Source organism: Engystomops pustulosus, unplaced genomic scaffold, assembly GCF_040894005.1.
Source record: "Engystomops pustulosus unplaced genomic scaffold, aEngPut4.maternal MAT_SCAFFOLD_150, whole genome shotgun sequence".
Lineage (NCBI taxonomy): Eukaryota > Metazoa > Chordata > Amphibia > Anura > Leptodactylidae > Engystomops > Engystomops pustulosus.
Window position 1 is genome coordinate 151897 of NW_027285030.1, and position 17487 is coordinate 169383.

The 17487-nt window shown below is 46.3% G+C and overlaps 1 protein-coding gene across 1 annotated transcript in view; it reads right to left on the reverse strand.

Annotated features, from left to right (window-relative positions):
• Window positions 1-17487, reverse strand: part of LOC140108566 (ribonuclease T2-like) — a gene marked incomplete at its 5' end in the record, with an annotated part of 84537 nt that overhangs the window by 33421 nt on the left and 33629 nt on the right. The window contains one exon of the mRNA XM_072131829.1: window positions 8831-8905. Within this exon, the coding sequence (XP_071987930.1) occupies window positions 8831-8905 (75 nt within the window). The remainder of the gene's footprint in view (window positions 1-8830; window positions 8906-17487) is intronic.

The following is a 17487-nucleotide window of genomic DNA, read 5'->3' on the forward strand; positions in this document are numbered from 1 at the left end:
TATTAAAATAAAAACTCATACATACCTGGGTCCAGCGTGTTCCTTCAGCAGCCTCTTCTGCTCTCCCCACATCTGACTGACCCGTCAGCTCCGGAAGAGCAGGGAGAGAGGGCGACCTCTTGTGGCGGTGATTGACATTGCGAGGAGCCAATGTCTCCTCACGCTGTCAATTGGGCCTCCTCACAGCACCCGGGTTCGCAGAGGCCAGGTAACAGCAGCGCTGCTCCGTCACTGAGCATGATGCCGCAGGGGTGCTGCTGCGGGGGCCGGATAGAAAGGGTCTGCGGGCCGCATGTGGCCCGCGGGCCGTAGTTTGAGGACCCCTGGTATAAACTATGAAACTACTATGAAACTATGAAATTGTCTCTGATATATCAAATGATTTATATAGTTACTAATGTGATACCAATACTTAGCACTTGCTTTTGATACTAATCTTTGGACCAGATATTTATATATCTTAATTTTTTGGCATCTGTGCTTATGTGTGAGGGTCCCCCCTCACAACCCTACTTTTAACATTGTATTTTTGACATAAATGTGGGATGCGTTTTTGGGGGTCTTCTTAGGTTGCGCCGCATTTTTTAGCACCATTGTGGATATTATAAGTTGCACTTCATATTTGTCGTCCGATCTCCTCATTTAATACCCTGTTGGGTTATGTTCTTGATTATAACGCCTCTTTCCTTTAGATGGTACCATCCTTATAGTTCGACGTTTTTCTGGGGTTACATCTACTATGCACTTTGTGGGATTCAATATACTGGGGCAAATTTACTTACCCGGTCCATTCGCGTTCCAGCGGCGGCTTCTCCGCTCTGGATTCGGGTCCGGCCGGGATTTAATAAGGTAGTTCTTCCGCCGTCCACCAGGTGGCGCTGCTGCGCTGAAAGTAAACTCATCGCGCCGGAATGCACCGAGCTGGACCAGGTGAAGGTAAGCGGTCCTTATGCGACACATTTTCGGTTTTTAAATGCGGCGGTTTTTCCGAATACGTCGGGTTTTCGTTCGGCCACGCCCCCCGATTTCCGTCGCGCGCATGCCAGCGCCGATGCGCCACAATCCGATCGCGTGCGCCAAAATCCCGGGGCAATTTAAGTACAAGCGGCGCAAAACGGAAATATTCGGGTAACACGTCGGGAAAACGCGAATCGGGCCCTTAATAAATGACCCCCAATGTGTCTCATATACCTATCTATTTATTCATTACACCTTCTTCATTGATGTGATTTAACTATCTATCTGATCAAATAGAATATGTTTTCACCTTTTTTTCCCCATTCCTCCACGATCTGGTACTTTGGAACTTATATATGGCACCGTTAATTCACAGATATTTTGTAAATATTTCCTTTGGCATCACATGGATCCCATTTACTTTTGCACTTCCCTCTATCAGGTGAGGCACTATTAACCACTCAGTGCATCTACCAACTTGAATTCCTGACAAATAACGTCTTACTGATTATCTTACTTTGCGGCGTTTATAACCCATTTTTTGTACTAAGTGCGCAAGCGCATTACCTACCTTTTGCGACCAGATCTGTGCGCAGTAAATACTTTTTGCGGCTGAATTGACGCGCATGCGCCACAATAACTTCCCGTGGCCTGATTTGTGCGCACGCGCATCTTCAGCTTTTATCATCCACACGCGCCGTCTTGGTATGATTGACGACCTGGCCGCAATGATGCACAGGTGAGGATCGCGGTTCTGGTAGGTGGGGGGACCCCTCTATAAACACATAAGAGGATGTGTTAGGATCAGTGGATCCTCTGGACCACCGCGGGAGATGTAACTAGCCAACACCCGGAACCGGAGCCTAGCGGCACCTGGTATTCACCAGAGCCCGCCGCAAAGCGGGTTGGACTTGCTGCGGCAGGATACCACTAGGTCGTTCCCAGGTGTGACTAGCCCACGGTGGCAGCTGAGGTCGAAGGTACCTTAGCAGATGACAATCTCGTAGACAGGTCCAGGCACAGGGTCAGGGCAGGCGGCAGAGATGCAACGTCAGGTCCAAGTCCGGGGTCAGCAACAGGAGGTCCAGGCAGGTGGGAACGGGAACACAGGCACACGGAACACAGCAACACGGAGGAACTCAGGTAACACGGCAACACAGGACTCAGGAGCGGGAACACACAGGAATACGCAGGAATACACGGGAACGCAGGAATACACGGGAACGCAGAAATACTCGCTTGGAAGCTTTCTCTAAGGCTATGAGGCACAAAGATCCGGCAAGGAACACAGGAAGAGGCAGGATTCTTAAAGGTGAGGTGTTCAGCCAGTGCACCAATTAGTGGTGCACTGGCCCTTTAAATTTTCAGCAGGGGACGCGCGCGCACGGCAGTCCGAGGAAGTGCAGGAGACGGGAGAGGTAAGTGACACCGGGCAGCAGCGGGGGCACATGAAGGAGCACGGATGCGCCCCTGGACCCTGCCCCATCCAAATCACTAACACTATCACTGACCCAAATGGCAGATTTATTATTTTCCATGGCTCTCTTCGTAATCTTCCCCTCACCTTGTGCAACATTTACGCCCCTAATTCGGGTCAGATTAAGTTTTACAAAAAAGTCTTCAGACGCCTTTCTAGCCTACCTCCACCGGCTGTGGGTTCAGCAGCAGGAAGATAAGCCGGGGTAGCAGGGGTCGCAGCGGCCGCTTCAGGAGACTGTTGCTGATGTTGGGTAGCAGGTAGTTGTTGTAGCATGGCGGTGACTTGCTCTAGCTGATTCCGCTGTGCTGCAATCTGCCGGGACTGGTGGATCACGATGGTGGCGAGATCAGGCTGACTGGGAGAAGGAGCCTCGGCGGGATCCATGGCCGGATCTTACTGTTAGGATCAGTGGATCCTCTGGACCACCGCGGGAGATGTAACTAGCCAACACCCGGAACCGGAGCCTAGCGTCAGGTCCAAGTCCGGGGTCAGCAACAGGAGGTCCAGGCAGGTGGGAATGGGAACACAGGCACACGGAACACAGCAACACGGAGGAACTCAGGTAACACGGCAACACAGGACTCAGGAGCGGGAACACACAGGAATACGCAGGAATACACGGGAACGCAGGAATACACGGGAACGCAGGAATACTCGCTTGGAAGCTTTCTCTAAGGCTATGAGGCACAAAGATCCGGCAAGGAACACAGGAAGAGGCAGGATTCTTAAAGGTGAGGTGTTCAGCCAGTGCACCAATTAGCGGTGCGCTGGCCCTTTAAATTTTCGGCAGGGGACGCGCGCGCACGGCAGTCCGAGGAAGTGCAGGAGCCGGGAGAGGTAAGTGACACCGGGCAGCAGCGGGGGCACATGAAGGAGCACGGATGCGCCCGCGATCCGTGACAGGGATCGCGGGAGCACCCGTGACAGGATGCCATGTGAACTCTGGGTTTCATTCCCCTGATGAAGTCACCTTGAGTGACGGAATGCGTGGGGTGGTAATGCCTGTACCCTGGTTTGCTCTGGTGTGAGCTCCTTTTTAGTAGCCATGACTGCTTTAGACTGAGATGCTTATACTTTCATAGGGATCACTCTGTCCTGGTTACTTTGTTTTTCAATCTATAATGCATTGTCATTTGATATGTACTAACTCTTTACATACTGTTATTCAGGTTTGATGTGTTATACCCATTGTTGAGCTCACACTTTCTTGACTTGTGCAATCAGGGGTTGAGTGTTGGTGACTTTATTGCATTCACCGCACTGAGTTTTGAGTGTCATAGTACACTTTTTTAAGTGATTTTATCTTGTGTGTCTGGTCTTTTTGTAATTAATAAAGTTTATATTTTCAATCTACTCTTGGGTCATTATGGCACATCTTTCTTGGGAACTGTTCATGAGTTGTTAACAGTGTCCATATACCCACTACTTAGACATTTTTTGCTGTGCAGGATCCCTCATTTGTTCGGATCACAATGAGAAATGCGCTCCCAAAAGGCGGATGTGGTTTTCTTACAAGAAACCCATTTTGAAGCTTCCGGCTCTTGTGCATTTGCAAAAAATTCCTAGCCGAAAGCGTACCTGGCTAATGGAGATGGACGCCGCGGAAGTTCTTATAGCTGGACCCTGCCCCATCCAAATCACTAACACTATCACTGACCCAAATGGCAGATTTATTATTTTCCATGGCTCTCTTCGTAATCTTCCCCTCACCTTGTGCAACATTTACGCCCCTAATTCGGGTCAGATTAAGTTTTACAAAAAAGTCTTCAGACGCCTTTCTAGCCTACCTCCACCGGCTCAGAGGGAGACATTGGCTGTTTTCCTAGCTGAGTTCTTTCGTGATAACGCACAATTAGTCTCTCCCCCCAATTTATGGGAGGCCCACAAGATGATGGTGAAGGGCCAATGTGTCACTCTAGCAGCTAACATGAAAAAGGATAGATAGAGACGGGAAATGGAACTAAAAGCACAGCTTAACTCGCTAGAGCATTCACTGGCTAGTGCCGCTACCAGGTCTCTCCTCAAACAGGTGGTGGACATCAAGGCTAAACTGAAAGACCTAGCTATACATAGAACAGAGAAACTGTTAACATTCTCTAAACAAAAATTTTATGAGAAAGGCAACAAAGCCCATACCCTGCTCACCCGATGGTTACGGGAGGAGACTGGTAGAATTTCGCTGCACTCGCTCCGCCGCCCTGACGGAATGATTACTTATGACCCGCAAGAGATCTCTGAGATCTTCCAAACATATTTTGCTAATATCTATGATCTCCCCAGTTCCCTTCCCACAGACCTTGAGGCTCGCAACTCCCAGATTGATATTTATCTTCAATCCTGCAACTTGCCCAAGCTCCCCCCGGGGGCGCTAGACACCCTTAATGCCCCCATTGAACTGGAGGAACTGACTGAGGTTATAAAATCCCTTCCCAATGGCAAATCTCCGGGCCCTGATGGACTGACGTACCTATACTATCAAACGTTTCAATCGCTGTTAGCTCCCCATTTACTGACTTTATTGAATGCTTTCCTCAAGGGTACGGCAGTCCCGCGGGAGATGTCCCATTCGCATATCACCCTGATCCCTAAGGGAAAGACCCCCTGGACTGCTCAAACTATAGGCCCATAGCCTTATTAAACACGGACAACAAAATTTTTATTAAAATTTTGGCTAATAGACTCCTCCTGTGGATCCCTCAGCTTATCCACAAGGATCAAGTGGGGTTCATCCCTTAGCGTCAGGGTGGTGACAATACCCGGCGCACCATTGATTTAATTGAGGTGGTCAACAGAACAGGAGGGGAGGCCCTTGTCCTGAGCTTAGATGCAGAAAAGGCCTTTGACAGGCTGGGATGGCCCTTCCTGTTCCAGGCACTGAAAAAATATGGCTTACGTGGTCCGTTTTTAAAGGCCATACAAGGCTTATACTCCACCCCCTCGGCCTCCATTAAACTCCCCTATGTAACATCAACTAGGTTCCCCATCCACAATGGAACTAGACAAGGGTGTGCGTTATCCCCCCACCTCTTTGTCCTCTGTATTGAGCCCTTGGCAGCAGCCATCAGGAGGTCTGCAGACGTTGGAGGAGTGATGGTTCGGGATAAAGAATTCAAATTGTCTCTCTTTGCGAATGACATCTTGTTGACCATCACCAAGCCCCACCTCTCGCTCCCCAACCTACACAGACTTCTAGAGGAGTTTGGTAAACTATCTGGATACAAGGTTAATGTCGCCAAAACCGAAGCCCTCCCCATTAACCTACCACAGGATGAATTGGCACTTTTAAAATCCAATTATAATTATAGATGGCAAACAACCTCCCTGAAACACCTGGGAGTAAATTTGACTCCTACTTACAAACTGTTATACTCTCACAACTTCCCCCACCTTTTTGACTCCTTGCGGAAGTTATTAGACAAGTGGCATAAAATGCCGATCTCCTTCTTTGGGAGAATTTCGGCTATAAAAATGACAATCCTGACGAAATTGATGTATCACTTCAAGACCCTCCCAGTCCCGATCCCCCTGAAGGTTCTCAGGGCGCTCCAGGCTTCTCTCTTGCAATTCATGTGGGCACATAAGAGACACAGACTCCCTGGTAAGCTAATGACCCAACCTAGAGACTTGGGGGGCCTCGCAGTCCCAGACATAGTGAAATACTACTGGGCGGCCCACCTACGCCGGAACCCGGCGTGGTCCACTATGCCGGCTTATTCTAAGTGGATGGAGGTGGAGAAACTCTGGAGTGCTCCGGTTCACCCTAAAGCTTTCCTTTGGGCCACCGCTGCCATCACCTAAGACACCCCGCTGTTAGGTCCCATGACACACACCAGATCGATTTGGGCTCAATGTAAGAGACGCTTCCCCCAGAATCCCAATACTCTCCCATGACCTCTTTTCTTTTCAATCCGCGCCTGCCCTCTAGCCTTAAAGGGCAGATGTCCAGACCATGGTTCCTTAAGAACCTTTTTCGCTTTGCAGATATTGTCGATTTTGGCTCAAAGGCCATTCTGGATTTTCCAGATTTGCAAGCTAGATTTAAGCTCCCTTCAGCTACCTGCCAATTAAATCATACCTCAGTTCACTGCACGGCTCCACTAAGGTGTCTACACCTATGGAATTTGAGAGGCTATGTAAAATGGAACAATCCACAGCAGGCCTCATTTCGGCTATATATAAAATCCTGACCTACCCAGCAGACCCCCCGAAACATGACTATATGAGGAAGTGGGAAACATACTTGGATAAGGAGTTACCTCAGGAAACCTGAAGGATTGTTTGGGATAGGGCAGCTAAGTCGTCCCAGTGTGTCCAGTTCAAGGAAAACCAGTACAAACTATTGATGTTCTGGTATCATACGCCAGCCCTACTACACCGCATATACCCTGACTCTCCTGATGTGTGTTGGAGGTGTGGAGAAAATGGAGCATCTGTCCCACATATCTTTTGGCACTGCCCGGGTATCAGAGAGTATTGGAAAATGGTGGTCAATATGTTGTCTTCTGTACTCAATTACAACCTTTCTTTGGATCCTACCGTATGCTTGTTGAACCTACACCTTCAACAGCTACATAAAAAGGCCTCCAAACTCCTCCTACACTAACTTACTGCGGCTAAGTGTTTAACAACCTTCCACTCCTTCCCGTGCAGAATTATGTGCCAGGATACAGGAAGTGCGAAAAATTGAACATCTCACCGAGCTCCTTCAAAACACAGTAGATAGATTTAACCTTATTTGGTCCCCGTGGGTGGACTTCTGGACGGGTAGAAACAAATGCTGAGGAGTGGGTAACAGACCCACCCCCTATAATGGGTGCAGACACCACCTTCCCTCCCCCCATACTCTCTTTCCCTACTGTATCTCCCTTGTTGTGTCCCCCCCCCCCCTTACGTCAGTCTCTATGTGATTCATAGTCTTGTAGTTACTGGCTCATAAAGAGCCATTATTCGTTGTAAGACCTTGCTATTGTGATTTAAAGTTTCTCTTGTTCTTTGCTACTTTATCTGCCTGGATAGTGTATTGATCATTTGTTATCTAATGACTTATTAATACTTCCTTCAGTGATAACATTCTGATATGCTACAGTCGGTGGAATGTTGAAATACTAAAAACTTCATTAAAAATTCAGTTAATAAAAAAAACTTTTAAATAATGGTGGATTGGTGGATTGGTCTTTTTATTTATCTTTTCTTACTTCCCTCACACATGTCTTAATAATAATAAGCTTTATTTATATAGCACCATCTAATTCCGGAGTGCTTTACAAATCATAGGGGACATATGCAATTATCATAATACATAGTACTATCATGTGGAATAATAGGAGTGAGTGTCCTGCTCGCAAGAGATTACATTCTATGAGAATGAAGTGGGTGACACAAGTGGGTGTAAAAAGCTAGTTCAGTCTTAGAAAGACTACGTTTAAGAAGAGAGAGGACATGATGTTAGAGATGGCAGATAGACAGTGTTCTGGATTAAGACAGGGGTGATGTTACGTGCAAAAGTTTCAGCTGGGTATCATCAGCATAGAGATTATTCTTGAAACCAAATCTGCTGATGGTTTGTCTAATGGTGCAGTATAAAGGAAAAAGAGAAGAGGACCTAGGACTGAGCCCTGAGGAACCTTTGACAGTGATAGGAAGATAAGAACAGAAAGATCCAGAAAAGGAGACACTGAAGGTAGAGATTAACCTAATATCACTAGCAGATCGAAGAGCATGGGTTGGGCGATAGACTGAGATGAGAGAAGAGAGGTAGGGAGGTGCAGCATTATGCAGAGAGATGGTAAGAAAACCAAGAAAGTACAGTGTCCTTTAGGCCAATGGAACAAAACATCCTGAGGAGAATCTGGCGGTCCATAGTACTGATCGCTGCTGATAGATCCAGAAGAATGAGGAGTGAATATATGCACTTCATTTGTCACACACTCTATTTTTTGCCTTAAACGTAATAACAAAGTGGTCGCTGCTGAGATTGCATTTCTTAGCTATTTAAATTAAAGGGTGAAGAAACGGAAAGTCCATGAAGTGCTCTAATTGAGTAAAGATGTGCTCAACTTGTGCTTCATTTCTATAATGCCTCTTCTAATAAAACTATGGGCTCATTCACACTGCCGTCTGCGGGGCAAATTTGCAGCCGCATGTACGTCCCCATAGACGGTAATAGCGGCATGGCGGGGATCCAGGCCGCACATTGCAAAAAGATAGAGCATGCTCTTTCTTTCGGAATGTGCGGCCGTGTGCCGCTATTTCCTATGGAGGGAGGAGGGGCCACCTCCTCCTCACCTCCAGCGCATGGCGGGCATACCGCATGTGAATGTACCCTATGATTGTACAAACTAGTAAAAAATGACACAAATAATTACACATCATACATTATTATAAAATCCTTACCTGCTGTGGGGGAAGACACTGAATTTTAGGTTCAATACTATATGTTTTCAAAAATGCATCTTTGATATCCTTTACCTGAAAAAGTAAACAAATATATTTCATGTTTTTTTGTGCTGGGTACATATCAAAAATACATTACTCTTGTGTGTTCATTTCTGCTCAATAAGTTTTCATAAATTTCTATTACTGGAATAAAGATATTTAAGGCATTTACAGGAAATCTAATTCTTACTTTGTGGTAGATTAACACCTTCCCAAAGCAGGAAAAGAAGGATTTGCGCGCCACACTAGATGAAGGTTAAAACATTGAAACTTTAATTTGTCATCTTACAATAAAATCCAAAGGAAAAATAATTCTTTCTTTTACATTCGTTGTCAATAGCCATGCAGCCCGATAACCACGGGATAGTTTTAATGGTGATAATAGACGTACGCGTTTCAGGCGTTCATGACGCCCTTACTCATTGCCATGATCAAAGGGTCCATACATGGCCATGAGTTAAGGGCATCATGTACACCTGAAACGCATAGGTCTATTATCACCATTACAACTATCCCGTGGTTATCGGGCTGCACGGCTATTGACAACGAATGTAAAAGAAAGAATTATTTTTCCTTTGGATTTTATTGTAAGAAGATGACAAACTTAAGTTTCAATGTTTTAACCTTCATCTGGTGCGGTGTGCAAATCCTTCTTTTCCTGCATTACCTTGGTTCCCGCAGTCCCGGAACAGCAACCTGCACATTTGGCGGACATCACATCGGTGAGCGCAAAAACCTTTGTTTTCTATTTTGACCTTCCCAAAGCACCATTTGTAGTTTTTGTGTTCCATGGTTTTCTCTACTTCTTTAAAAATCCATTACTTTTTTTTGTAACAAATTGTACTTCATAGTGGTGATACTTAATATTCCATGCCATGTACTGGGAAATGGGAAAAAATCCATATGGAGTGATACAAATGACACCTCTAGTTTATTCTCTGAGACAATCATGGGGATACCAAAATTATATATATATGTTTTTATTAAATTAATAAAAAGATTTTAAAAAATTAAAACCCTTTGTATGAAAAAAATGTATTCAATTTGCCATATTCTGATGCTAAAAACTTAATAATTTGCAGAACATGATGACATTTTCATTGTCATTCTTTGCCATTTCATTTTGGGACTGTATGACCCTTTGATCACTTATTATTTACATTTTTACAGGGTTGTGAAGAGGCAAAAACATGGTGATTCGGAAACTCCAATGCTATTTTCCGTTACAGCAACCACGATTATTATTAGGGGAATGGGGGGGGGGGACTAGAATACAATGTCAGAGTCCCCTGGCCATGACTAGGGGGCATCCTCTAAGCCTAGAGAAGAAGCAATTCTACCATTGCCATAGACAGGGATTCTTTACAGTAAGAGCAGTGAGACTACAGAATTCTCTGCCATAGGAAGTTTTTATGGCAAAATCTTTGTAAATGTTCAAGAGAGGCCTGGATGCCTTTCTGAAAATAAAAAAAATATAAAGGGTTATGGGACCCTGACCTACCACTACGTCCCTGACTCTGATCCTGTGCTGCCTGTCTTGACCTCCTGCCTGACCCCGGCCACGAGTTTCCCTGATGATTCTGTACTATGTCTTGGCCGCCACTGTGGACAAAGTTGGGCCTGCGGAAGGACCTGGAGGTACCACGCTGCAACAAGTCCAAACTGCTTTGCAGCGAGTTCTGGTGAAAACCGGGTATCACTTAGACTCCGGTCCCAGTTGTCAGCTTACATAATTGTCCGCGTTGGTCCAGTCGGTCCATTACTCCTGGTTCCTGATAGAAGATCCGGCCATCCGGCCTAGCTGATCTTACCTCCATCATGGCCCAGCAGTCTGCCATGCACGGTCACCGTCACATTGCAGCAAGTGATGGCTACTCAGAAGCAGTGTAAGATTCCTGCTGTTCTTTCTACTACTCCATTTTGTCTGCCTTTCGCAGAACCGAAGCTGAGACTCTTCATGCCGTCTTAATATGATGGGGATCACAAGTTGTGCAGGGGTTTTATCACTCAGTGGTCCTTGCACATTGAACTCATGCCTAGGCAGTTTGTCACAGAATGGTCTAAAGTAGCTTTCATCATCAGTCTTCTTTCTATGAAGGCACTGGCATGGGCTACTCGCGTCTGGGACAGGAAAGACCCAGTCACAGCTAATATCACCACCTTTTCACTGAGTTCTGATCTGTCTTTGAGGAACCAACCCCCTGCTGAACTTGCGTAAAGGAGACTCATCTGTCGGTGATTATGTGGTTCAGTCCCGGAAAAGCAGGCACCTGGGGTTCTTGGGAGGAGCGTCCCTAGGTGAGAGCAAAGCTTGCCTGTTTTACTCCGCTCTAGGACACGTACTCAAGGTTTCAAGCCACAGCCTTCTTTTATTCTGGTTCTGCAGGATATTTCATGGATTCTGCCCTATTCTTACAGTATCAGCTTCCTGTGGTCTGCCTAGAGAAGCCGCTGGCTATCTCCTCTGTCAGTGGGCAGGTGCTCAGCGATCCAGTATATTACCGCACCAAGCTCTCGGCTATACAGAAGGAGAGACTGTTGTTGTTTCCCCGATCCACGTCTGCCATTCTGTTGGGTCTACCATGGTTGCAGCAACATGCTCCAGTGGCATGACTGGGGAGATTCTTCACTGGGTTTCAGAGTGCCAGTCTTGCGGTCTCTTGGTTTTTAAGCCGGTGTTCATCATGTCTGCTTCGCTATCCTCCAAACCTCTGTTGGGTCTTCCCGCTGCTTATATGGACTTTGCTGACGTCTTCTCAAAGAAACAAGCAGAGACTCTGCCACCACACTGTCCTTATGAATGTCCTATAGAACTGCTGCTGGGCACGTCTCCACCACGAGATCGAATATACCCATAGTCCATACCCGAGTGCACAGCTATGTCAGTCTATATCAAGGAGAATCTGCAAGTCATCTGGAAGCCTTTGTCTCCTTCCGGTGGCGGATTCTTTTTTGTGGCCAAGAAAGATGGTTCTCTCCGCCCGTGCATATACTATTGTGGGCTTAATAAAGTTTCCATGAAGAACCGCTACCCACTACCCTTGATCACAAAACTCTTTGCTAAGCTAAGATCTTCACTAAGTTGGACCTTCGATGGGGGCATATAATCTCATCCGCATCCGTGAAGGGAATAAATGGAAGACTGCCTTCAACACTCAAGATGGGCACTTCGAGTATCTGGTCATTCCCTGTCTTTCAAGAATTCGTCAACAACATTTTCAGAGACTTGTTATATACCTGTATCATGGTCGACTTGGACGATATCCTGGTGTTCTCTACTGACCTTGAATCCCATCAGGCCCACGTACGACAAGTTCTCAGGCATCTAAGAGTCAATTGCCTATATGCAGAAATCAAGAAGTGCCAATCTTCAGTTCCTTGGGTATATCATTTCTGACAGGAGTCTACAGATGGATCCCACCAAGTTTATTGCAGTTCTCCACTGGCCTCACCCAGTAGGATTACGAGCTATATAGAAATTCCTAGGCTTGCTAACTTCTACAGGAAGTTCATACCGCATTTCTCCTCCCTCCTGTCATCTGTTGTGGCATTAACAAAGAAAAATGCCTCTGGCCTGAAGAAGCATTTTCTAAATTCAAGTCTGCCTTTGCCTAAGCTCCTATTCTCACACGGCCTTATAAGGAGAAACCATTCCATCTTGAGGTTGACGCTTCCTCTGTAGGAGCTGGAGCCGTCCTTACCCAGAAAGGGCCCAATGGCTGAATGCTCGCCTGTGGTTTCTTCTCAAAGACTTAATCTGCTGCAGAGAGGAACAACTCTATAGGTGATTGGGAGCTTCTGCCCATAAAACTTGCCTTGGAAGAGTGGCATTATCTGCTGGAAGGAGCTCTTTATCCGGTCTGTATGTACACAGATCACAAGAATCTCCTATAGCTCCAGGCTGCCCAGCGTCTCAATCCTTGACAGGCTTGTTGGTCCCTAGTCTTCTGTCGTTTAGGGAAGAACCGGCTCCTCGTTGTCCCTCCAGAACGTCTGGTTATTGCTGCTCCTGTGGATCTGCGTCAGATTTCTCCTGGCAACACTTCTGTCTGACCTGCTCTTTGGAAAAGGATACTGACTTGAGGACATTGCTCTCATATGGCTGGGGTCCCTGGGGTGCAGAGGTCTGCCGTTCTCATATCTCGTTACTACTGGTGGCCAGATCTGCTGTCTTGGACGGTGGGGTCCAGTTTGTTTCCAGGTTATGGCATTCCCTCTGGAATCTACTGGAGTTCAAATTGGACTTTTTCTCTGCATATCATCCTGAGTCTAACGGGCAGGTGGAGAGGGTCAACCAGACTCTGAGCTGCTATCTACGGCACTTTGTCTCTGCCCGACAGGACAACTGGTCCTCCCTCTTACCTTGGGCAGAATTTTCTTATAATTCTCTAAACTCTGAATCCGCCGGTGCTGCTCTCTTCTTCATTCTCTACGGATGACTTCCACACCCGCCTCTTCCTCTTGCTGTTCCTTCTGATGTTCCTGCTGTAGAAAAACTGGCAAAAGATCTTAAGTCCATCTGGGAGCAAACTCACCAATCTCTAATTCAGGCATCCGCCCGCAACAAGAGGCAGGCTGACAAGAAACGTAGGCCTCCTCCAGTCTTCTCGCCTGGAGACTGGCTGTCCACCAGATATGTTAGATATGATAGATATGATAGATAAAATCCTCACATTTCTACTTATTTTCCTAAAAGCATTGTAACAGAGAATACATTTTAAGATGGCGCTGGCATCGCGGACCATACCCAAAACATCGAGGCTAAAGGAATGTGGGCTTGACGTGAACATGTTACAGCAGGGAAACTCTCCAATCAAGAAACTACATGATCTGTGAACCCTGATTTGTTATGATTTGAAAACTCCTCTGATTTCTGCTTTTCTCTTGCTTTTCTATATAGACTTGTGAACCCAAATAAACTTGCACAGTGCTGATCTCTGCCCAGGGCAACAAGTAGTATGAGCATGTCTTGCATCAGCAGTGGTCTCATTTACTTCCTTGCGACCGTGCACGCATGCTTAAGTAATTTGGAAAACACAATCGACACACTATAAAGAGGATATCTTAAATCCTACCCTAACAGTTGGAGGCACTACTGAGATCCCTGTAAGCAGGACCAGGATGCCCCCTCATTCCGGCACCACCTGCAGCCTCAGGATCACTGCTCCACGACCGGGACTGATCAATTACATATGTTAACTTTTGGCTTGCCTGTAACTTGGGGGTGATGATACTGTGGTTTGTAGGCAGCCGGGATTGATAAGATATACACTCACCGGCCACTTTATTAGGTACACCTGTCCAACTGCTCGTTAACACTTAATTTCTAACCAGCCAATCACATGGCGGCAACTCAGTGCATTTAGGCATGTAGACATGGTCAAGACAATCTCCTGCAGTTCAAACCGAGCATGAGTATGGGGAAGAAAGGTGATTTGAGTGCCTTTGAACGTGGCATGGTTGTTGGTGCCAGAAGGGCTGGTCTGAGTATTTCAGAAACTGCTGATCTACTGGGATTTTCACGCACAACCATCTCTAGGGTTTACAGAGAATGGTCCGAAAAAAAAAACATCCAGTGAGCGGCAGTTCTGTGGGTGGAAATGCCTTGTTGATGCCAAAGGTCAGAGGAGAATGGGCAGACTGGTTCGAGCTGATAGAAAGGCAACAGTGACTTAAATCGCCACCCGTTACAACCAAGGTAGGCAGAAGAGCATCTCTGAACGCACAGTACGCCGAACTTTGAGGCAGATGGGCTACAGCAGCAGAAGACCACACCGGGTGCCACTCCTTTCAGCTAACAGGAAACTGAGGCTACAATTTGCACAAGCTCATCGAAATTGGACAGTAGAATATTGGAAAAACATTGCCTCGTCTGATGAGTCTCGATTTCTGCTGCAACATTTGGATGGTAGGGTCAGAATTTGGCGTCAACAACATGAAAGCATGGATCCATCCTGCCTTGTATCAACGGTTCAGGCTGGTGGTGGTGGTGTCATGGTGGGGGGAATATTTTCTTGGCACTCTTTGGGCCCCTTGGTACCAATTGAGCATTGTTGCAACGCCACAGCCTACCTGAGTATTGTTGCTGACCATGTCCATCCCTTTATGACCACAATGTACCCAACATCTGATGGCTACTTTCAGCAGGATAATGCGCCATGTCATAAAGCTGGAATCATCTCAGACTGGTTTCTTGAACATGACAATGAGTTCACTGTACTCAAATGGCCTCCACAGTCACCAGATCTCAATCCAATAGAGCATCTTTGGGATGTGGTGGAACAGGAGATTCGCATCATGGATGTGCAGCCGACAAATCTGCGGCAACTGTGTGATGCCATCATGTCAATATGGACCAAAATCTCTGAGGAATGCTTTCAGCACCTTGTTGAATCTATGCCACGAAGAATTGAGGCAGTTCTGAAGGCAAAAGGGGGTCCAACCCATTACTAGCATGCTGTACCTAATAAAGTGGCCGGTGAGTGTATATAGCCACCTGGTGTCCTACCGGGGTCTGAGGACACCTCTGTGGAAATTCGCAATAAGGGCCTCAATTGTTGTGTGTACACACTTTGCTGAGCCAGAACAGAAAGGGAGGGGGAGGACTTTCGAAGGGCAGACAAGATACTGGGAGGAATGGAGCGAGAGATACTGCAGGGAAAAGCAGACATGGGATGAGTGTCTGGGATTCTGATACAGGCCTCCAGGATAGTGGTTAATAGGCCAGGTGTCAGGGATTTTGTCAGGGATTTTGAAAAGGAATTTGGACAGGATTGAGATCATTAAGGGGGATCTTCTGATAAACCTCTAACTGACATGCAGTGAGCTAAGTCTCTGTGACTGGTGATCGGTGAGCTTGAAGGTCAGCCTTTATGCCAGTGAGCAGCTGCAAGGGTAAGGGTCTCGGCATAAATTATGCTGCGGTCTCGGAAGAGAAAGAACGTCCTCCCGGATGGAACCACTGGTGCGCTGGTGATAGTTCAGTGCAGGGAAGGGAAAGATGAAAGTAGACAGAAGGTTGTTGAGTTAAGTAGGACTGTTGGAAAAGTGCAAAGTTGACCTAATGGAACATAAGGGCTGGTAGCATTGTGGTGAAAAGAAAAGTAGTAGTGAAGGTTTTGGACCGTGTCAGAGGGTCTGATGATTGTACAAGTAAGAAAACTTGATCAGATTTGCAGACAGACACTTAGAGCCTCTGGCTTTGGCAGATGGACCAGGATAGAGTGCCAGGAATCCTTCAGAGTGCCCATTGAAGAAAGAGATGGGTGATAAAGGACATTTCAAAGTTTTTGATGTGGAGAGAATTTGAGAAAAAAAATATTTTATTATATTTTCCCCGGGAGGGAAAGATGGCGTTGTCTGGAATGCAGACCAGCACCCTCTTAGACTCCACCCCCGTATCTGGTGGTTAGAGAGGATGACTTGCCCTACCATCCACCAGCCGTGGCCATCTTAAGACAGTTATATTCCCTTCAAGTACCTGAAAGTTAATTGCCTATGACTCTACTCAGTTGGCAGCCATAAAGGCTGGTTGAGGATAATAGTTGTAGAAAACACCTGGTTTTTGTTGTAGTGTAGCAGCTGAGCACCCTTGGAGAGTTTTGAAAGAGGTCTGGAATAAGAGCCAGCGACACGTGATTTCACCTAATTTGTGATCTCTGCTCAAATTATTCTTGGAGTGAGACACTGTTTGTTTTATTATAGTCCAGATAATATTTATCCTGATGATTGTAGAAAAATTACTATGAAAAGTGTTGCAATGTCTTTGGTACCTGCTTTTTGGAATTTAACGTGTTAACAAGGCAGATTGAGGGACAGCAACAGGGCATGAATCTGCATTTTGTTATGCTCAGAACTGACCTTGAAGTGCAGATAAAGCAGAATTTCTCCATATTGAGCTGCTTGGTATCTGAGTTTTGTTATCCCGTACTCCATGAACAGACTAAGTAAGGACAAGCCGCCAGTCCTATGACAGAACCTTTGACTTCTGTTCCTCTGTAACTGACTTTTGTTTGAGACACTGCAGTCTGGCCAGAACTTTATAGATAGCACATAATGCTGGGCTGGAGATAGTTAAGGGAGAATTTGCCAGCTATTTTGTAACGGATTGTTACCAAAGGTGTTAACGGACTAGAGACATCTCTGCCAGACTTGCGTACAGAGGGACTGATAAGACTGTGAGGAACAGAGAGACCAGTTTCACACACCACTGCCAAAGTGAGACTGAGAGAAAGTTCCGGTCCTGTGTCAGCCCGACCCAAGTAAACGTATTTCGACTTCGGGGAGGAGACATTACGGAAGTGACTAAAGTGAGTGGCCACATTCTAGGAAACGGAGATGCCCTCGAAAGGACGGGACAAAGGGGTGATAACGGATAAGGACATCGGCGAGTACATCCCCTCCCAGACAGAGTAAGCTCCTTTCATTGTAGAACTCTCCCCTGCTAGCCTGATGATGATTTAACCCATTCCCGGTCAAGAAAAAGACCCAGATAGAGCAGCCGGATACATGTATAAAAATATCACGGGTTATGGGGATAAAACATTTATTTAATTCTTAAAGGTTGGACTTGATGGACTTGCGTCTCCTTCCAGCCTTATATACTATGATACTAT